This window comes from Mesoplodon mirus (assembly GCF_964341445.2).
Source record: "Mesoplodon mirus genome assembly, chromosome: 2".
In the NCBI taxonomy this organism is placed as follows: Eukaryota; Metazoa; Chordata; class Mammalia; order Artiodactyla; family Ziphiidae; genus Mesoplodon; species Mesoplodon mirus.
In genome coordinates, this window is record NC_138977.1 from 115,470,917 (window position 1) to 115,493,458 (window position 22,542).

The 22,542-nt window shown below is 43.3% G+C and overlaps 1 protein-coding gene across 2 annotated transcripts in view; it reads right to left on the reverse strand.

Moving 5' to 3' along the window:
- The window catches only part of RYR2 (ryanodine receptor 2), a 729,440-nt gene extending 707,296 nt beyond the window's left edge, over positions 1 to 22,144 (reverse strand). For both annotated transcript variants that reach the window (XM_082634943.1, XM_082634944.1), the window contains exon 1: positions 21,743 to 22,144. In XM_082634943.1, the coding sequence (XP_082491069.1) occupies positions 21,743 to 21,790 (48 nt within the window). In that variant the 5' untranslated portion in view covers positions 21,791 to 22,144. The remainder of the gene's footprint in view (positions 1 to 21,742) is intronic.
- Positions 22,145 to 22,542: the final 398 nt, after the last annotated feature.

Consider the following 22,542-nt stretch of genomic DNA (forward strand, 5'->3'; position numbering starts at 1 on the left):
AGAGATTTTTGAAGGAAATATCCAGATTGAAGTACAAAGAGAAAAAGGAGTGAAAATACAGATGAGAAGCAAAAAAGACATGGGGAAAAGGAGCAAAATATGTATAATTGGAGTCCCAAAAAGAGGGACGAGAAAGAGAATGAGACAGAAGGAATGTTTGAAGAAATACTGGCCAAGAATTTTCCAAAACAGATGAAGAATATCAAGCCGCAAATACAAATCCTAAACAGAATAAAGAAAATGAAAATATCTCCTTTAAAAATTAAAAAAACAATAAGACTTACAGCTGACCTTTCAAATACAAACAATGAAAGCCAGAAGGGCTGAAAGAAAAACCACCAGCAACTGCCAATTCTATACTCAGATGAGGAGAAATAGAGATGTTTTCAAACAAAAACTGAGCAGATTTATTGTTAGTACACCCAGGATAAAAGAAATTCTAAGGGAGTTCTTCAGACAGGAGAAAAATGATCTCACATGTAAGCATGGTAATGCAGGAAGGAATGAAAGGTACAAGCCAGTATAACATACTGGTAAATCTAAATGAATACTGACTGTTTTCAAAACAATAATAATGTCTTGTGGAGTTTAAAGATTTAGAGAGAATTAAAATAAAATACACCAACACAACAGCACAAAAGGCAGGAGGGGGGTAAACGAAATTAAACTTCTTTGAGGTCCTTGCATTGTCCAGAAAACTATAAAAGTACTTATTTAAAGTGGATGCTAATGAATTAAGGATACATGTTATAATCTCTAGTATAAACACTAAAAGAATAATAAAAGAATGTATAACTCACAAGCTAATAGAGGCTTATTAATAAATGATTAATCTAAAAGAACTCAAAAATGAAAAAATAAAGAAGTACAAAGAACTAATGGAACAAACGTAAGACGACAGATTTAAACCCACATATTTTTAAGCTGTATGTGCACAGGGTAAGACTCCCAAGCCAAGCAGAGTTCAGATGCTTAAAGCAGCAAAACAAAACCTCTTAGAAAACCACAGCAAACATCATACTTGATGAAATTCTCTAAGCTTTCCCTTAATCTGAGGGAAAGGATCAAAGATCTGTCATATCTTCTAGTTCAAATTTATTAAGGTCCTGGTCGGTGCAATGAGTCAAGAATAAAAAATGAAAACCGGGAAGCAAAGAATAAAATGGTCATTATGCACAGATGACATGATTGGATACACAGAAAATCTAAAAGAATCCACAGATAAACTATAAGAATTAATAAATGAACTTAGCAAAGTTGCTAGACACAAGGTCAATATATAAAGTCGACTATATTTTTATATTCTAGGTAACAATTATTAAACGATACCATTTACATTACCATCAATAAACATCATGCACCTAGGAATAAACTGATCCCAAAACTGTACACAACTCTCCTAGAAAACTAAGTGTAATTCCTGAGAGAAAGTTAATACATAAATATAAATAGAAGGTTAATTCATATTTATAGATTGTGAATAATAAATAACATTGGGAAGATGTCAATTCTTCCCAAAACAATATATAGATTCAATGCTATCTCACTAAAAATTCCAGCAGTTTATTTTGTGGAAATGTACAAGATACTTAATTCTAAAATTCAAACAGAGATGAAAAAGCCAAGAAAATCAAAGAAAATTTTGAAGGATTAAAGTTAGAGGACTAACACCAACATATAACAAGACAATATAAAACCAGAACACTTAAAGTTTATAACATCAGAGCAAGAAAAGCCAAAGAGACCAGTGAAGCAGAATAGGAAGTGCAGAAATAGACAGTCCTGCCTAATTTACTATAAACATACTACTGCAATGCAGTGGGTAAGCTGGTGGTCTTTTTTAGTAACTGGTGCTGGATCAGTTGGACATCCAAGGGGATCTCTACCTCATCACAAACAAAAAAGTCAGTTCTATAGGAGTCATAGACCTAAACGTCAAAGTTGAAATAATAAAAAGCTCTAGAAGATAACATGGGAGAATATCCTCATGGGCTTTGGGTAGGTAAGCCAAGATTTCTTAAACAGGATACAAAAAGCACAAACCATGAACAAAAAAACTGATAAACTGAAATTCACTAAAATAATAGCTGCAGCTCAACAACACTAAAAAGAGTGAAAAAGCAACAGTATCGGACAAGATATCTGCAAGAGACATACATGACCTCATGTATGTAGACTATATAAAAGCTCTCAAGAAATTAATAAAAGACAACTTTATTTTTAAAACAGGCTCTCACTTGAACGGGTGCCTCGTAAGAGTACATCCAAATGTCCATGACAGAGATGAAAACGTTTTCAATATCATGAGTCATCATGAAATGCAAATTAAGACCACAATGAAATATACCATAATGATTAATTTTTCTGGAAACTAACATTTACTAAGTACTGCTGGTGGGAGCATTAATTGGTACAACCACTTTGTAGGAAAAAAAAACTGTTTAGAAAGCTGAGTGTTCATTAAAAAGTCTACAGATAATAAATGCTGGAGAGGGTGTGGAGAAAAAGGAACCCTCCTACACTGTTGGTGGGAATGTAAATTGATACAGCCACTATGGAGAACAGTATGGAGGTTCCTTAAAAAAATAAAAATAGACCTACCATATGATCCTGCAGTCCCATTCCTGGGCATACATCCAGAGAAAACAATAATTCGAAAAGGTACATGCACCCCAATGTTCATAACAGCATTATTTACAATAGCCAAGACATGGAAGCAACCTAAGTGTCCACTGACAGATGAATGGATAAGGAAGATGTGGTACATATATACAAGGGAATATTACTCAGCCATAAAACAGAATGAAATAATGCCATTTGAAGCAATATGGATAGACCTAGAGATTATCATACTAAGTGAAGTAAGTCAGAGAGAGAAAGACAAATATCACATGATATCACTTATATGTAGAATCTTAAAAAATGATACAAATGAACTTATTTACAAAATAGAAATAGACTCACAGACACAGAAAACAAACTTATGGTAACCAAAGGGGATAGTGTGAGAAGGGGAGATAAATTAGGAATTTGGGATTAACATATACACGTTACTATACATAAAATAGATAAACAACAAGGACCTACTGTATAGCACAGGGAACTATATTCAATATCTTGTAATAACTTATAATGGAAAAGAATCTGAAAAAGAATATATATATATATATATATATATATATATATATATATATATAACTGAATCACCTTGCTGTACACCTGAAACTAACACAACATTGTAAATTAACTATACTTCAACTTAAGAAAATGGTTAAAAAAAAAAAACTGAGCATTACATACACTCCAATCAGCAATTCCACTCATGGGTACATATCCAACAGAATGTACACATACCTGAATTTCAGGCATTCGCTTAAATTTTAATATTTAAGAATATCAATATCAGCTTTATTCATAATCATGAAAACTGGAAACAACTCAATGTCTATCCACAAACTGTGGCACTGAGCAATGACCATAATGAGCACCATCAGATGCATCTCACAGATACAACATTAAGCAGAAGAGACGACAAAAGAGCACATATCATACTATTCCATTTACGTAAAGTGCAGAAACAGGCAGAACAAATCTATTTTGCTAGAAGTCAGAATGCCAGCTACCTCTGGAGAGGCAGGTGACTACTGGGGGTGGGTCTGAGGGAGGCTTCTAGGTCTGATCTGAGTGATGGTTACACATGAGTGTTCATGATGCAAAAGTTCATCAAGCTGTATACTTAAGATTCATGTACCTTACGGTATGTGAATGTTATATACTACATTTTTTATTTTTAAAGTTTTTTTTAATTTACTTTAAAAATTAATTGGAAAAGAGTCTACAAAAGGCAAATAAATGAATCTTAGGAAGAGTTGCTTGCAGGCAAGGACTATGTCTTATATATCTCATTATTTCCATGGAGTCAAGTAGAACGCCTTACATATATGTATTTAGAAATGCTAAGAACATCATCATGGTAATAATAATATATAAATTTACATATAAATTCTATTTCTACAGATGCAAATATGAGAGTTTTCAGCCAGCATTCGATCATCCTCATTAATTTCCCCTTGGATAAAATGGAAAAATGTGGGCTGGCTGATTATAGACAACATAGAACTTATCTCACAGAGACTAAGATGGAAATCTTAGGTTAGCCCTTGGGTTCTAGCCTCAGCTCTTTCCAGTCTAGCAGACTTATTAGTGACTCTATGGAAATTATTTTAAAATACAAAAGAAGGAACCTTTAAGACAAGCTCACAACACCCCACAAATATCTGACACACAGGAGGTAGTGAATACATCTTGGTTGAATGCAGGAATATGCATACTTAGATAATCATGGTCCCATCCAGTACCTTCATAATATCACCATTCAATGAAACCATCAGCCTAACATATGGTCAATCCAATATTTATAGCCTTTATGATGAACTGGAGAAACCACAAGCCAACTGTGGAAGTAAATAAAAATGAAAGCCTGAAAACTGATTAATTCATCACCTACCCCCAAAAATATAGCCTCCGTCTCCTATAATTTATAGTAGTTTTTATTCTCTCTTCCTCACTCATATGAAAAACTGTTCTGCTCTCAGTATTTCAGTTCATGGCATAGTAGAATCTTATCAAAAACACTTGAGCAATAATTTTCCCCTGCCCATAAAAATTGGCTGAATTTGGGCCTCCCTGGTGGCGCAGTGGTTGAGAGTCCGCCTGCCGATGCAGGGGATACGGGTTCGTGCCCCGGTCTGGGAGGATCCCATATGCCGCGGAGCGGCTGGGCCCGTGAGCCATGGCCGCTGGGCCTGCGCATCCGGAGCCTGTGCTCCACAACGGGAGAGGCCACAACAGTGAGAGGCCCGCATACCGCAAAAAAAAAAGAAAAAAAAAAAATTGGCTGAATTTATCTATCCTTAAAAATAGACTCCACTGGGTTTCCCTGGTGGCACAGTGGTTAAGAATCCACCTGCCAATGCAGGGGACACGGGTTCAAGCCCTGGTCCAGGAGGATCCCACATGCCACAGAGCAACTAAGCCCGTGTGCCACAACTACTGAGTCTGTGCTCTAGAGCCCGCGAGCTACAACTACTGAGCCCGCGTGCTGCAACTACTGAAACCCACGTGCCTAGAGCCCATGCTCCACAACAAGAGAAGCCACCGCAATGAGGAGCCCACGCACCACAATGAAGAGTAGCCCCTGCTCACCACATCTAGAGAAAGCCCGTGTGCAGCAAGGAAGACCCAATGCAGCCATAAATAAATAAACAAACAAACAAACAAACATACCATGTCAAAAAAAAAAAAGACTCCATTTATCCACAGGATTGGGCCCCTGCTTGGAAGCCGCCCCACTATATTAAGCAGAGTTTTTGATGGTCTGAACAAGCAGAAGAAGGTGCCATTACTCATTTTCTCCCCTCCGCAAAGATTTGGAAGTCCTTCTCCTTGATTTATTTAGCAGGCTCTTTTGGTCAGATTTTAGTTTGCTCCATTATTCATATTAGAGGGCAACACCATAAACCATCTCTAGTGTTGAGATCTTAAAATCCATTTCTGTATCTTTAGTCTATCCTCAGTCATCTGGGTTATCTATATACATAGCACCCCATCTTACAAAACTCTAGGCTTCAGTCTGCCCACATGTAGAGAGAAATCGAGAAGTGATCTCTCTGCTTCATCCCTACTGTGTGACTGCAGGAAACTGGTATCATTACGGAATCACTGGCACCATTTTCTACTGACATACATGGCCTTGCTTGGGGCCTTTCCAGAGCAATATTTTTGTTTGTTAGAACTTATGCCCTATTTCTTGTTCTGCCAATCGTATGAAATTCTCAACATTTTGTTGTGTAGAAAATGTCCTTGGCAGGACAAAAACTAGAAGGTGTTGCACCGACAGCAGATGGGGCGTTTCTTTACCATTCTAGAATGAAAATGTTGGGAAGCTATTGCCCCGTCATCTAATTTGTGCTTGAGTGTTACTGCCTCACCTCCCCTTCTCTGGACCAGTATCCACAAGCAGTATAACCAGGCGGAAAGATGGTAGAGTCCCAGGGGTTAGAGAGGAAGAAGCCTCCAGATTATTCGGTCCGACCCCTCTTTTCCCTCCCTTAGTTTCCCACATCCTCTTTTACATTTGCACAAGAGTGATTTCATTCTCTAAGAAAGGGGTGAGAACTGAATGTGCGTGATTGGGTAAGTCTGAGTGAGGGCCCATTCTAAAATTCAATTCTGGCACGTGGAACAGTAGAAAGGTAGACTCCTTGACATTCAAACTATGAGGACCTCTCATGCCCAGCAAATCCTGGCAGCCCTGGGCACAGTTGGGCAAGACTGAGAAGCCAATAACATGACTGAACACTTCACCTAGTACATTACTGATTGAAGAAAGGTCTTAAAAAGTTACAGATTATAGAAATTTAATTGACATTTGTCATATACATATATATATTACATATCTATATACATTAGGGAAAGTAAAATGTATCTAATTTGATAGGGGCAAAAGGTGACATACTTTTAATTCTGTTGGATGCATGGTCAGCATGTGGTCTGGCTAGCTGAGAAGATCCTATCATAACCATCATCTTAAAAGGAGTTTCCTTTTAAGAAAATGTGGTGGGCAATGACTGAGGTACCAAAGAGATTAAGATAATTCTTTGTTGTTAAGCACAGATATCTGTTGAAAGCTTTTACTTTTCTATCACTGGTGTTAAGTATGAAACTGACTGGGATTTGCACATTTAAATGCTATGTACCTTTACCGTTCAAATTTTTTTAAAAAACAGAGCTTTGCAAGCTATAAATTGTATATGCGGTATACTGCCAATTACATTAAAATGTAAGTTTTATGGGAATTAAAATATCTCAGAAAAATGCAAATTGCTTAATTTTCTGAAAAATTACAGAAATTTACTTAGCCAGCTAAACTATGTATCACAGTAGGACAGCCAAGGGCAGCTGCTATCAGCAGAATCATTTTGTTTCCTAAGATATTTTGACATGTTCCCCTGATTGAGCTATCAGAAAATTGTCCTAATATATTCCATTTGCTAAAAGTTCTTTGTAAATACGTATACAAAGCCTGCAATCTTTCTGAATCAGTAGCTACGGGAAAAAAATAAAACAACTAGCAAGATGAACTTATCCCACTCGTCCTAATGAGATATGCTAGCTGGATTATTTAATCACCAACACCGTGCAACATCCAAACAAAATGCACCCAACTTAGAACCAGCGAAGCTCTAACTCTAATTGCTTACTGCAGGGTCCCCAGCAGAAAATGAAATTTTGCAAAGCTAACTGAAAACCAAACGAAAATAGCGTGTGCTCTCAGATTAGGTAAAGCAGTAAGTAATTATCTGCTAAAAGAGGGGATGCATCTGTTAATTTGTGTGCCCAATTATGGTGGCAGGTGGAGGACGGGGCAGTCTCTAGCTTGGCCTGTACCTAGGCTCTTGCTCCAACAATTAAACCTTTTCCACCATAATCTGGACTGTGGTCTCTCCCATGCGAAACAAAAAAGTGGATATATGTATACCTATAACTGATTCACTTTGCTGTACAGCAGAAACTAACACAACATTGTAAAGCAACTGTAGTCCAATAAAAAAAATAAAGTTTAAAAAAAAATTTTTTTAAAAAGGTAAATAATCAGTAACTTTCCGTCAACCTTGCTCCCCCCCTCAAGCTACCACCTCTGCTCTTCTTCCTCCTCACCAATGGGTGGAGAAAGAGGTCTCCGGCATCATCCACCTGTTTCTACGTGCTCCTTGTCTGAGATCCTATCCATTTTCGGGGATTTGCTATCACACCAATGGCGACCTAAGAGGATGGGCCTAGGTCTCTCTAGGCCCATCCTCTCTTACAAACAAGAAATCCACATTTGCAGCTTTGCCCTTTGTATTGTTTCCTAGGGCTGCTCTAACAAAGTACCACAACTGGACAGCTTAACAGAAATGTATTGCCTCCCAGCTCTGGAGGCCAGAAGTCTGAGATTGGGGTGTCAGCAGGGCTGGTTCCTTCTGAGGCTGTAAGGGAGAATCTGTTCCAGGCCTCCCTCCTGGCTTCTGGAGGCCGTCGGCATCCCCTGGCTCAGAGATGCATGGCTCCAATGCATCTGTCTTCACGTGGCCTGCTCTACGTGTGTCTTCACATCAGCTTCCCTCTTCACGTGTCTGAGTTCAAATTTCCCCTTTCTTATTTTTATTTTATTTATTTTTTTTTTTTTTTGCGGTACGCGGGCCTCTCACTGTTGTGGCCTCTCCCGTTGCGGAGCACAGGCTCCGGACGCGCAGGCTCAGCAGCCATGGCTCACGGGCCTAGCCGCTCCGCGGCATGTGGGATCTTCCCAGACCGGGGCATGAACCCGTGTCCCCTGCATCGGCAGGCGGACTCTCAACCACTGCGCCACCAGGGAAGCCCTCCCCTTTTTTATAAGGACACCAGGTCATATCGGATTAGGGCCCACCCTTATGCCCTCATTTTAACTTCACTATCTCTGTAAAGACCCTGTCTCCACAGGAGACCACATTCTGAGGTCCTGAGGGTTAAGACTCCTACCGTATCATTTGGAGAGGGATGCACGTCTGTCCATAATGTACCTCAAAATCAGGATGTCCCAAACGAATCCCACTGCCTTCCCTTAAAACCTGCACTTGGGCCACATTTCTTCGAGTCTCCTAAGCTCATCCTTGTCTTTTTCTTCTCCTCACATCGGATCAGTTACCAGTCAGTCCTGTACGGCCTTCCTCCACGGCAACTCTAAGCCTCCCCCTCCTCTTCATTCCCACAAACACCATGCAAACTCAGACTGAATTATCTTGCGCCAACTCCACAGTGACTGTCCCTAACAGGCATCTCAGCTCCGGTCTCTCTCTGATCTCTCTATATCTCAATTTATCTTACAAATTGCTGCCACATCAATCTTCCTAACAGACAGCTCTGACCCATTTCCCTCCCTAGAGAGGAGGAAAAAAAAAAATCACTTCAAGGGCTCTTCTTACCTTGTGAATTAAGCATAAATCCCTGTCCCTGGTGGTCTCACGGTTCCCACCCTCCCGGGATTACCCCAGGGCACACTCTCAGAGCCTCTTTCCCAAACATGGCTCCGTGTGTTTCTGGATGTTTCCATCAGAGTCTTGCCAAGAAAGGAAACAGAAATCTCAAAGGGCTTCTTTGAAAGGCGTTTAAGGCAGGGACCAAGGAGTGGGCATGGAGGGTGATAGGGCCCAACAGAGGCGGAGAGACACCTAGTGACCAGCCACAGTGGGAAGCTGGTACCAGCCCTCTACCTGAGGGGACAAGGGGAGGGGACATCTCCCAGTGCCCAGCTGAAACAGGAGCCTGCTGGACACAGAGCAGGGCAGAGACAAGTGAAAACAAGCATCAGGGATGAGAAAACAGAGAGTACCAACCCAATGTCTCTAATCACACCCTTTCTCCCCTGGGATCCTGTCTGCCCACCTCCTCAGCCCAATTCATCAAAATCCTATCCATCTTTAAAGGGCATATGAGTGACATTAAAGATATTTTTTTACAGGTAAAAACAACACTCAAACGAATGTAAAATGAACACGTGTCTAAGATTTTACTGAATTCATCATTAAATGCAAGAACCAGTATGATGTTACCACACGTTCAAAGGAAAATCCAAAGAACATACAAATACATGCACCCATCAGGAAAACTGAAACGAATTTGCTTGCTAAGTGCAAAACTGCTCAATATCCCCCACTGCATTCCACCAGATACAATCTGCATTTTCTCTGATCAAGAATCCAACATCCGGGGCTTCCCTGGTGGCGCAGTGGTTGAGAGTCCGCCTGCCGATGCAGGGGACTCGGGTTCGTTCCCCGGTCCGGGAGGATCCCACATGCCGCAGAGCAGCTGGGCCCGAGAGCCATGGCTGCTGAGCCTGCACGTCCGGAGCCTGTGCTCCGCAACGGGAGAGGCCACAACAGTGAGAGCCCCGCGTACCGCAAAAAAAAAAAAAAAAAAAGAATCCAACATCCAGGAACCATTACCATCAGTTTTCTACAACTTACAGAGTTGTAAAACGGCTCAAAGATAAACAAAAGGCAGAGATAACTCAAATGAGCGAGTGAGGTAGACGGGGCACCCTCAATTCTTTTTTCCTACTGGCCAAATTCAGTCTTTCATAATTTTCCCTGACGACTGGAAGGAAACAAGGAAGGAGGGCAGGAGGGAAGGGAAGAAGAGGGTTTTGGCATCAGAAACCGCCAACACCACTTACTCACGAACCGCCCTTGAGTAAGTAATTTCACTGTCTGCAGCTCAGTTTCTTGGTCTGTACAACAGCAGTCAACTGCTTTATGGACTAAATGAATTGCTCCTAGAAGCATATGCATGGTGGCTATCCCGAGCCAAATAAATGATAGCCAGCATACTTGAGGCCCTTTCATTTTCCGTCACCACAAATCATGGAGGTAGACCAGAAGTCCCTTTACAGTCTGAAAATTCTGCACCTGTAAATGCTGCCCTCTTCCATGAAGCCTTGGACCATCCTAATTACCAGGCATGGATCCCTCCCTCTTCAGCATCCTCTCCCACACCAGTTCTCCACCTCATGTTCACTCTCTCCGCATTCCCCATTCCACCCACCAGAGACATAAGAAACTCAGGAACAAGCTCAGAGATACTTGGGTCCCAGCACCCAGCCTGGTGCTTGGCACACAGTAGGTAGTCAACAAATATTTCAAAATGAAACCAAAGAAATGATGGATCAAAACTACAGCGATGTATGTTATATATGAAAGTTGTTAAGAGTAAATCCTGAGTTTTCATCCCAAGGCAAAAAAATTTTTTTCTATTTCTTTTATTTCTGTATCTATATAAGATGATGGATGTTCACTAAACTTATTGTGATAATCATTTCATGATGTATGTAAGTGAAATCATTATGATGTACACTTTGAACTTACACAGTACTGTAAGTCAACTATATTTCAATAAAACTGGAAAAGATAAAATTAACCATTCATTTAAAAAAAATAAAAGCAAGATTACTACACACATACAAAAAAAAACTACACTGAGATATCATGTCGCACCTGTTAGAATGGCTATTATCAAAAAGACAAGAAATAACAAGCGTTGGTGAGGATGCAGAGAAAAGAAAACATTTGTGCACTGTTGGCGTGAATGTAAACTGATGCAGCCACTACGGAAAACCGTATGGAGGCTCCTCAAAAAATGAAAATAGAAATACCATATGACCTAAAAACCCCACTTCTGGGTATTTATCTGAATGGAACAACAGCACTAACTCAAAAAGTTATATGCATCCCCATGTTCACTGTAGCATTATCTACAATATCCAAGACATGGAAACAACCTAGGTGTCCATCAATGAATGAATGGATAAAGAAAATGTGGTATTATATACATACATATATATATATGTACACACACACACACACACACACACAATGGAATATTACTCTGCCATAAAAAGAATCAAATCTTGTCATTTGCAACAACATAGACAGACCTTGAGGGTATTACGCTAAGTGAAATAAGTCAGACAAAGACAAATACAGTATGATCTCACTTATATATAGAATCTAAAAACAAAAACAAAACAACCAGACTCAGAGAAAAGACTGGTGGTTACTAGGGCCGATGGGGGGTGTGGTTAAATGGGCGAAGGGGGTCAAAAGGTACGAACCTCTAGTTATAAAATAAATTAAGTCCTGGGGACGTAACTTACAGCATGGTGACTATAGTTAACAGTACTGTATTGTGTATTTGAAAGTTGCTATAAGAGAAGATCTTACAAGGTCTCATCACAGGAAAAAAATCTTTACATGTGGTAATGGATGTTAACTAGACATTGTGGTGATCATTTTGCAAAACATACAAATATATCATTATGTTGTACACCTGAAACTAACATAACTGTGTATATGAACTGTACCTCAATCAGATAGAGATAGAGAGAGAGAGAGAGAGAGAGAGAGAGAGAGAGAGAGAGAGAGAGGTACTAAAGCAGTCCCACGGGGAGAAAAGAAAAGACAGGGTGCTGAAGCAGGAAGGGGTGAGACCACAATTCCCTCTTCTTCTTTCCTAGTTCATGCGTCCTCTTTTGCATGAGTAGGGCTCAAGCTAGGCTGATTTTGCAGGCTTTTCTGAGTGTCACTGTTCTCTGTAGCAGCAGCAAGACCTTTAAACTCAATAATAATACCCCATCTTCAGGAAATGATGGCCCCCTTTACTGTCATAAAGAGGACAGCAGTGGAACTGGATGCTTTAAACTTCTTTGACAGCCATCAATCAGAAACAATTCATCCCAGCTTTTCATTTGTCTGTAACTCAAGAGGAAGTGTTCTCCTCATGTGTCACTGAACCTATAAGCCAGAACTTGTAAGCTGATCATAACTCCCAACTGTGGGCACGGTTCTCAAAGACAAATCATGTCAGATGTGTCCAGAGGTAAAAGAGCACCGAGGATTCAATCCAGTGAGTGTGGGCGACCGCGTGTCTCTGCTAAATGTTTCAAGTACCCCAATCATCCTTCAATATGCTGTTCTTCTCTGAAAGGCAGGGAAAAAACTGGGCTCTACCCAATGGGTTCATAATTGTACGTGTCCCTGAAGTATTTCACGGTCAAAATTTGGTAAAAAGAAATATGGAGTATTATCTTATTATCTTTCTTTTGTGTTTGTGTGTGTGTGTGTGTGTGTGTGTCCAAAATTTCTTTTAATGTGAAATAAATACAGACTCTAGTGAAATTTAAAAGAAGTCATATCTTGATCACCATAAACCCACTGTGGAAAATAAGTGAGCACAACTTTTAATGGCTAGAAGCTCAGTGTGACATTCAGTTCCTATTTTAACAGGGGCCCAATTTACTCAACACTAAGGATTTGATTTATTTCCTGGAATTTTTCCTTTTTCTTATCTCTTTTTCTTTGTGCTCTCAAAATATATCTTTTACTTTATGTCTTTGGTTATGTATTAAATATGAGTGAAATTCAGACTCATGTGAACTTTATGAGTCTGGTTCTAAATTCAGAGGGAAATAAGACAATTAAAATTTTCATTAGAAGTGGAACCAGTGTGCCAAAAAGCTTTTAAAATAACAAACTTCTTTAAGGAAAAAAAAAAAAAGTGCTTACCGTAGTAGAAAAAAAGAAATTGACCACATAGACTTGTCCTTCCTCCCAGGCTGATGGTGATGGTGGGCCTGTGTCCCTGGCTCAACAATCACACTAAGAAGTGTTTATCCCCGTGGACAAGTGTTGCTCACAGCACTGATCAGGAAACTCCTGCCTCCACCCTCCCCAGACCCAGCAAGGCTCCATCATCCTCTGAGCTCCTACAGCACTTTTTGCTGTTCCACTCACTTTGCCCTGCAACTGCCTTAGGTCCCCAGCGAGATTTGAGGTTTTCTTCAGGAAACTGGCAAATACTGATGATCGCCTGGTGACAGTAGGTGCCTGGGCATAGCCACCTAGTGCAGGTCTCACCTGGGCACACGTGTCAGTGGCTCCCACTCTCTGGAGAGAACTCTGTTTGGATAATGGGTGTGGAGGTAACCACGTGCCGGTCCTCTGAACACTCCAGGTCAGCAACAGGGAAAGCTTCAGATTTCCGCTTCACTACAGAAACATCACTGTAGGACTTTTACTGGGCCACAGGAAACAGGAAGAACACCTTTTATCTGGGCCAACTATCTATTACGTTTTAGGAAACCCCAGAAATATGGGTCAATTCTTCACCAGCCCAAGTAATAACAGGAAGCCAGAGAAGCACTTCAAAGCTGAGACCATGGAGAGGAAGACGATCGCCACAAGTTTAGTTGCTGTTGCTGTGATGCACCAGGATGAGAACATCCACAGACACCAGCATCATTCAAAGTGTACATGTCCAGTATTTGTTCACAAAATGTATTACGTGATGTTCTACACTTGGGCTAAGGGCCATTTATTTGTCTGTGAACTTCTAAGCAGTCAATTATTTATATGTAATTTTTTTAATCCACAGTAATAGCTTAGGCTCTTGTTACACACAGCACATCATAGGTACAAAATATATATTTGTTGAAAGAATAAGGGAAAAAAGATAATATGTGAAATAAATTGAACTCCAGCTTCTAGATTCTGAATCTAATGTATTTGTTTGATTGCTTATTACAAATAAATGACAATGGATAATATTGTAAAAAAAAAAAAAAAAGTACGCATGTCCAGTTCAAGGGCAAGGTTTTTATTACACTCATTCTTCTAAATAGTTTGAGTCTGGCTGACCCCAGGACTCTTAACATGGCAGAGAGCCCCTCAGAGGTAACTAAGTCCCCATTTTACAGTTCCTGAAAGGATTCTTATGGGACCCCGCCAATCCCGAGATCACACAACCACTGACTGGCAGAGTCCCCATTCCAATGTTCTTCCCATGATTAATAAAGATGAAAGTAAAAAAAAAAAAGTAATAATAAAATTAAATTAAACAATAAAGATGAAAGTAGGTGGATAAAACCACTGTACTGGATGCCCCTGTGATGCCCTGGAAGTCACCTCATCATCTACAAGCTTCTCACGTGAAGAGTACGGAATCTGATAGGCTTCCCTGGTGGTGCAGTGGTTGAGAATCTGCCTGCCAATGCAGGGGACACGGGTTCAACCCCTGGTCTGGGAAGATCCCACATGCCACAGAGCAACTGGGCCCGTGAGCCACAATTACTGAACCTGTGCGTCTGGAGCCTGTGCTCCGCAACAAGAGAGGCCACGAAAGTGAGAGGCCCGCACAACGCGATGAAGAGTGGCCCCCGCTTGCCACAACTAGAGAAAGTCCTCGCACAGCAACGAAGACCCAACACAGCCATAAATAAATTAATTAATTAATTTTAAAAAAAAAAAGGGTACGGATTCTGACAGGAACCCAGGGTCTCTTCCAGGCAGCCCCAATCACTCAGATTCACTTCATCCTTCCTTTATTCTCTTTCTTGCCTTAGTCACTTGTCTCAGTCACCTTCCTCTCAGTACCTCCTCACAAGGCTGAGATTTTGCAGGATGGGGAACCCAAGTAAGGTGTCAAGAATCAGATTATAGAAGGTCCTGAACCTGGGAGAGAAGTCAGACTGGGTGTGACAGGAACCTGGAACTGAGGAGTGGTGGCGAGAACACAAGGGTATTAGGGGGATGCAAATGGCAGGAGAATTCAAGGGGGGCTTCAGTGGCTGGAGGAGAGGGGAAGGATGAAGGCTAGAACAAGTACTGGGGAACGAAAGAAATCTAAACCTGAGCTAGGTTGCCAGGGAAATCACGATAGGAGATGATGACAAATTAGATACGAAGGGATCAGAAAGAACTAAACAAATGCACTGAGCACGTACCATGAGCTGGGCACTGTAACAGGTTTTTGCACATAAATTCTATCATATGATCTTCAACAATCCCTCTGAGATGCCTAATATTATCTTTAGGTTTTAAGGAATTTTTTAACATTTTCTCAAGTCCATAAGCTAGGTCCTGGTGGATTCAGGCCTCAGACCCAGGTCTTCTGGAGGTTTGGATCACACTGGTGCTTCTAAGTCATGGCCAACGCAGAGCCACTGGGAGGAAGAGCCACTCAGGGGACAGAATACATGTGTGCTCAGGACAGTGTGTCCAGAAGTAGGAGGGGAGTTAAAACAGAGGCCGTGGGCAGCTGGAAATGAGGGCCCAAAGGCTGTCAGATCTGGGTGGCTTTCTTCTACAGGAAGGAACAGCTTTGGGAAAGTTCCTGGCATTCCTCTGGCTCCCAGAGCTGGATGAAGTGATTGTTAAGCCTTTTCAAACTCTGTTATTCCAAGGATCCCAGACTTTGTGGCACAGATAAGCTCAGGAAGGCAGAAGAGCGAGAACTAGAAATAGGACAGTATCTTTTGGAACAACCAAAGACTAAGAGTAGACGGAGTGAAAAGAACCCCAAAAAAGCATGATTGTAAATGTATAAAAAATAACTCAATGTATCCTAGCTCCAAAGCCAAACAGAGGAGCTTCAAAAAGGAGAGCGAGACTAGTAGAGTTTGTGAGGGCTAAAGGAATAGGGGTAGAGAGGAATGTTTAGATTTGGCACAGAAGCGAGGCAATTACTGGTAATATCACCTACTAAAGTGATTTTAACCAGAGAAGCTAGGTAACAATTACCAGGCGGGGTGGAGACAAGCAGTGGGTGGAGACCACATCTGGAGGAGTTGAGCAGCTAAATAATGGTCTCGGAGTCAAACAAAGAAATTTTAAGATGGGAGAAATTAGCATACTTCAAGATCAACCAGAAGGAACAAGTGGAGAAGGAGGCAGAGAAAGGATGGAATTCATGCAAGATTCCAGTCCTGGACCAGCGAGCAAGTACTGCGCTGAGATCTAGGACACACGAGGGATTGCAGCTTTAGAAAGGAGGGACAAAACATCCTTGTCAGCAGCTAGAAGGACAAGAGGGTAGATTTAGACAGTGAACCCTGTGAAGGTGACGATAGGCATAAAATGGGACAGGTGGGTTTAGATCTACTCTACAAAGAAGAATGGTGTGCTGATGAACTAGCTTTCTGGCAATTCTTCAGAGATTTTCACACACTTTGCATTACTCTACTGCTGCTATTATGGGCTGAATGTTTGTGTTCCCCCCATGTCTCCTATATTGAAATCCTAACTCCCAAGGTGGGGGGGAGTATCTGGAAGTGGGGGAGGTAATTAGGTCATGAGAGTGGGACCCCCATGAAAGGGATTAGTGCCCTTATAAGAAGAAACACAAGAGAGATGATTTCTCTTTTGGCCATATGAGGATACCACAAGAAGACAGCCATCTGCAAACCAGGAAGGAGGCTTCATCACACACTGGATCTGCTGACACCTTGATCTTGGCCTCCCCAACCTCCAGAACCATGAGAAATAAATGTTTGTTGTTTAAGCCACCCAGTCTGTGGTATTCTGTTATAGCGGCCCAAACCAAGACAGCCACTAATCTGGAGTGTGACACTGGGCCAAATCATTTCACCTCTCTGAGCTTTTCCTTATCTGCAAGATGACAGGGGAGGGAGACGCAGGAGTAGACAAGATAACATTTTCCAAAGGTCTTTTCCTACCCAAATATCCTAGAGTTTCTACATGTGCTTTTTCCTTCTAGCTGTTCCATGCCAGGCTCTAAATCTTTTCTTTGCAATTATAATTGCAGACCACTTTTTTCCTTATTTCGAATGCTTCCCTAACACCTACTATCACACCATGCACATAGAAAGTGTTTGACAAATGTTTTTCTAAATTAACAAAAAATCTCCATAATGTCAGTTTCAGGAGACAAATGTGTGCCTCATCACATCTTCTTCTTCCCCAAGGGCTATTTACAGAATCACAGTCACCCAGAAGTTGTAATCCTTTCTCTGGTAATTCAGCCTTGATAAAAACACTTATCTAAAGCCAAAGGACAAACAAGATGGAATGTCAAATAAATTAGTGCCCTAAGTGTTTCAGATCCTGCCCTTCCTGCCAATGTGTACACACTAATTTCTAGATTAAGAAAAATACATGAAAAAATAAGCCTGGGTGGGCTTTCCATCAGTTCCTTGAAAAAATACTACAGTGCCTATCTATCCAAAGATCCTCATGCCTTCAGTATCAGGGGAGCAAAAAGGGCTCACCCAGAATCTTTTCATTTGTACTCTGTGACATTCCTACAGCTAAGAAAACTGATTGTGTCCCCCGTTTGTCTCCTGTGAACCAAAAACATGCTTCAGCAGCTGATAAAGCAGGCTTTCTCTCCTGGAAAGGACATCAGCCTAAGATCTGAGTTTTAGTCTTGGTTCTGCACTGCTGAGCAACTGACTTTGTACAATTAACCTTCCTGGACCTCTACAAACTGGGGCTACACATTCCAGCCTGATCTACTTCACCGTGTTGTGCAGTGGCATTTATACTTTATGATTATTAACATTAACTGCTAAATTCTTTCTAAGATGCTACCTATCAATAGCAAGCAAGATGTGGAAGCACTGGGAAGAAATCTACGGTGAAATAGTTCATTCTGCAAAGGAAGGCCAGAGGAAAGCTCAAAGCATTCCTATCAGAATAATTTTTGCAGCCAGGACTAAGTTTGAAGTCTCAACCTATGGATAAATGCAAAGCTACTTGACACAGTATATCCCCAGAGTAACTTCACTGTGCTTACACAAATGAAAGAAAGGCAAAGTACTTAGAAAAATCAACTCCAGACAAAGGTTATTTTACATCATGGTTTTCTTAAAGTCAAGGAATTCCAGTTCATTGCTATACTGGTAAGTTAAGGACATTTTTAAAATAAAATAAACAACACATTCCAAATCATGGATATGTTTGGAAGTGACAGTGAATAAATCCATTATGGGCTGAAGGCATATTTTATGATAGGATTCTTCTAAGTGCCCCAGCACGTCCAGAGTTTACACATATGTATTCTTAATTTCTCTCAAAGATAAACACATCAGGGACTTCCCTGGTGGTGCAGTGGTTAAGAATCCACCTGCCAATGCAGGGGAAAACGGGTTTGAGCCCTGGTCCGGGAAGATCAGACATGCCATGGAGCAACTAAGCCCGTGCACCACAACTACTGAGCCTGTGCTCTAGAGCCCGAGAGCCACAACTACTGAAGCCCACACGCCTAGAGCCCGTGCTCTGCAACAAGAGAAGCCACTTCAATGAGAAACCCGCGCACCGCAACGAAGAGTAGCCCCCGCTCGCCCCAACTAGAGAAAGCCTGCGCACAGCAGTGAAGACCCAACGCAGCCATAAATAAATAAATAAATAGATAGATAGATTATAAATAAATAAATAAACACATCAGAGTGAGCCTGCTTCTAGCTGATGGGAAAGCCACTGAATGGAAGATGATCTTTCATCTATGTAACCATTTGAAAGGAATGTTAGCAAACTCACAATTACATAATGGAAAAGAGCTGGGAGAGGGACCAGCAGCGGCTAAATACAGTGAAAACACCCTCATTCACAAATAAAGAATCAAGTCACAGCAGCAGACATAACTCACGGACACAGTCCATTAAAGATTTCACCTTTGCTTCCCTTGAAGGTGATTACAAACCTCTTCCAGAAGAAGAAGAAAACTTTCTGTGGACAGAAAGATTCCAAAGATTCTTCAGTGAGCTGCCCTGCCTGAATAAAAATCCAAGAGACTACTTAAGGTGCTCCACTCAGAATATATGAAATGGTCAGTCAAATTCACCATTATGGCCTCTTAATGACTAACACTTTTTTTAAGCACAACAGTTTTATCCATAATCTGTAACCGTTTTACGTAGATGTACAGGTTGTTAATACTTCCTGGGCTACTCAAAAAAAAAAAAAAAAGAATTAGAAGAAGAAGCTCATATTGACAAGACTGCATGCAACAGAGAAAAAAAAATGCTCCAGGAAAAAAAAAACAGATGAATTTACCGCTAAAAACTACATCCTCTCCATTCCTAACTCCATTAACATTTCTGAACCAACAACATTCTCGGGTTAAGAGAATAAAATGGAAAGGAGCAAAGGCAGCAGGCAGAGGAATAGTAAAGGGTTTGAGAATTTCTGTACTGAAACTGTAAAATATAGAGAGGAAGGCATGTTTTCCTTTTAGATGTTCAGGCCACACCAAAAAAAATTCCCCTGCTCCACCATGCTACTTCCTTCAAGGTCATTTATCATCAGCACAACAACCTACGGATGTTTTATTAAAAGAAAAATCCCAGGCCAGGACTGCCAGATCTCTACCCAGGAGCCACTTATCAAAGGTGTCACTGGGGCTGACAGGCAGCTGTCCAGAGGCACAGACTTAACATTACTTTATATGTACAGAACCCCATCAGCAAGCACATTAGCTCGGCCCCCATTAAGTATTCTGATAACACCACCTCCATGAGCTCAGCTTAACATTTAAGCCTGCAGGAAGCCCTTGAATGCACAGAGCCTTCCAAAATTTTCTAGCTAATTTTAACCCTATGGCATTTAGAAAAAAAAATGAATTTAAGAATTACACAGCAACTAAATATTTTATCCACCCAAACAAAAAATGTCATGGTACTGAGAAACATCTTTTCATATGGCTTTTTATTAGTTATTTAAAAACCATATAGACAGTTTTCCACTAAAACAATAAAAGTAAACCGTATTCCTAGTAGGCTTACAATATTCCCCATGAGCAAGGTTTTGGTGAATTGGCTCTTCAGAGTTGGGTGGTGGACCAGTAAGTACCACCAACAGCGCATGTAATGGTGCATGATGCGCAGGTATTAGGTCAAATCAGTCGCCATCTGATGTGTACCCTGGATTGATTTTATCCTTTCGAAAGGCTCCCCGCCCTACCCCCACAAAGCAAAACTGAGTGCCAAAAAAAAAAATTAGAAGAGCACAATGGAAAAACTGGCCACTTACAAATGTTCTTGGACAAATGTACTGTTTTCACTTTTTCAGCCCCCAAATGCGTCATCTAGGCTACTTTCACACCTAAAAGTTGCTATCTGGTTAATATGTCAAAACGTAAATATCTCTCTTAGTTTCTGTGATTGTGGAGGTAACTGTAACTGGGCGGTGGCAGCTTTTTCACTACTGGGGAAAGAAGAGCCAGGAGAAGCTGCAGTCCTGGGGGTGGGGGGACTGATGACGGGGAATCCTGTAAGGGAATATCCTTCAGAGAGGAGGATACAAGTGCAGGGAAGGAAAGACCAAAAGGATGATGCAAACGCTAACTAGGTGCTTCTTGACAAGAAGTTACAGCATTTTCTTTTGCCAAGGGGCTCTCCAGTCCCAGCTTCGAGGTGAGCAAAGCCTCAGCATGAGAAGTATCTGCAGCGTTCGAACAAATCAGCGACAGGAAGGAGCAGTGCCAAGAGGTACTTACGGAGAAAAAACTGTATTAGAGTGGAGCCAACACTCCCCTGCTGCCACCCAGTGTGGAAATTCCGGGCAGCCACCCTGCCCTTACACACACACACACACACACACACACACACACACACACACTTTGCTGCACTCAACGTTCAATAAGCCAACATTTAGAGAACGACACGTTCGCGTTGTCCCCCGCCACCCCCGCGCGCGCGTGCACGCACACACACACACTCGCTTCCCATCCCTTCCACGTTCTGCGAGCAGTCACAGCACCACCAATGGCCCCAACCTCAGGCACCGCGGTGTTCACGGAGGCGACTCCCCCTCCCCTGCACAGCACCTCGACTTGGGGGGCACATCCTGCCCCGCCTCACCGGCCCCGGCCACACCAAGTAGGCGAATCCCTGGGTTGCGTGATGGCGCGCGGGTCCAGCCCGAAAGCCCGAGAAACCGCGCCGCGGCGGAATTCCGGGCGACTGCCCGTGTCCCCGTCGGCCCCCGCGCCCCACGGGCCACGGGGTCTGCACCCTGCCCCTGGCTGCCCGGAAGATCCCAGCCCCACCGACCGGACAGGCCCGACCGGCCGCCCCCGCGTCCCCCGACTCCCGCAGCTCCGAGGCGCCCCGGGACCCAGCCCGTGCGCCGCCCGCCCGCTCGCCGCGCTCCGGCCGCGCTCGGTCCCCGGGCTTTACACACGCGCGCACGGACACGCACCCTCCCTTCCCTCGCCCCGGCACACACACCTGCGCCCCCCGAGGGATGCCCGGCTCCTCCCGCATCCCCGGGAGCAGCCGCCGGCCCGCCCGCGTGTCCCACTGCCCGGACCCGGTCGGTGGATGCCCCGGCTCCCCCTGCTCCCCGGGGAAGCCGAGACGCGCGGCACTTACAGTTCGCAGGAACTGGATCTCATCCTCGCCCTCGCCCCCATCGGCCATGGCTCCGCGCCTTCTGGCCGGGGCAGGCTCCCGAGCCCCGCAGAGCCCGGCGGCGCTGGCGGCGGCGGCCCCTCGCGCTGTCTCCTGCTGCTGCTGCTGCTGCTGCTGCTACTGCTGCTGCTGCTGCCCGGAGCCGGGGGCGGGAGGGGGACGCGGCTGCTGGGCGCCGAGCGCCAGGCGGTCCCCGCCTGCAGAGCGGAGGAGGAGGCGAGGGCGGGGGCGGCCGAGGCGGGAGCCTCCCTGCGCCGCACTGTGCAGGAGGAGGGCGACCCGGCCCGGAGGACGAGGGCAGGCGGCCCCGCAACCCCGCCGCGCCTGCTTCGCGCGTCCGGCCTGCAGCAGGCGGACTGCTTTGCCCCAGCTCCTCCGAGCGAGTGCGTGGAGCCCGCGGAGCCGCGCTGAGTGCCGCGGTGGGGGGCGGGAACTGGGGGCGGGCGGGCGGGGAGGAGCTCGCCGGCTCCCCTCTGCTGCAGGTAATCCGCAGCCCGCTCCTCAGGGCCGCCAAACTCAAGGCCCAGCGCCGCTTACTGGCCGCGCCGGGTATCGCGGCCGAAGCGCACAAGACGAGCCGGCAGCCTTCCACCTGCGCCCTTCTGTTCCCCTGGGCTCCTGCACCTGCCCCTTCTGACCTTCAAAACCTGGGCTCGGCATTCCTTTCTCCTGGAAAGGCCTACCGCGCTAACTTCCACAGCACTTCGGATCGCAGGCAAGAATCATCTTTCACCCGGATGCCCGGAGTGGGTCACCTCCAA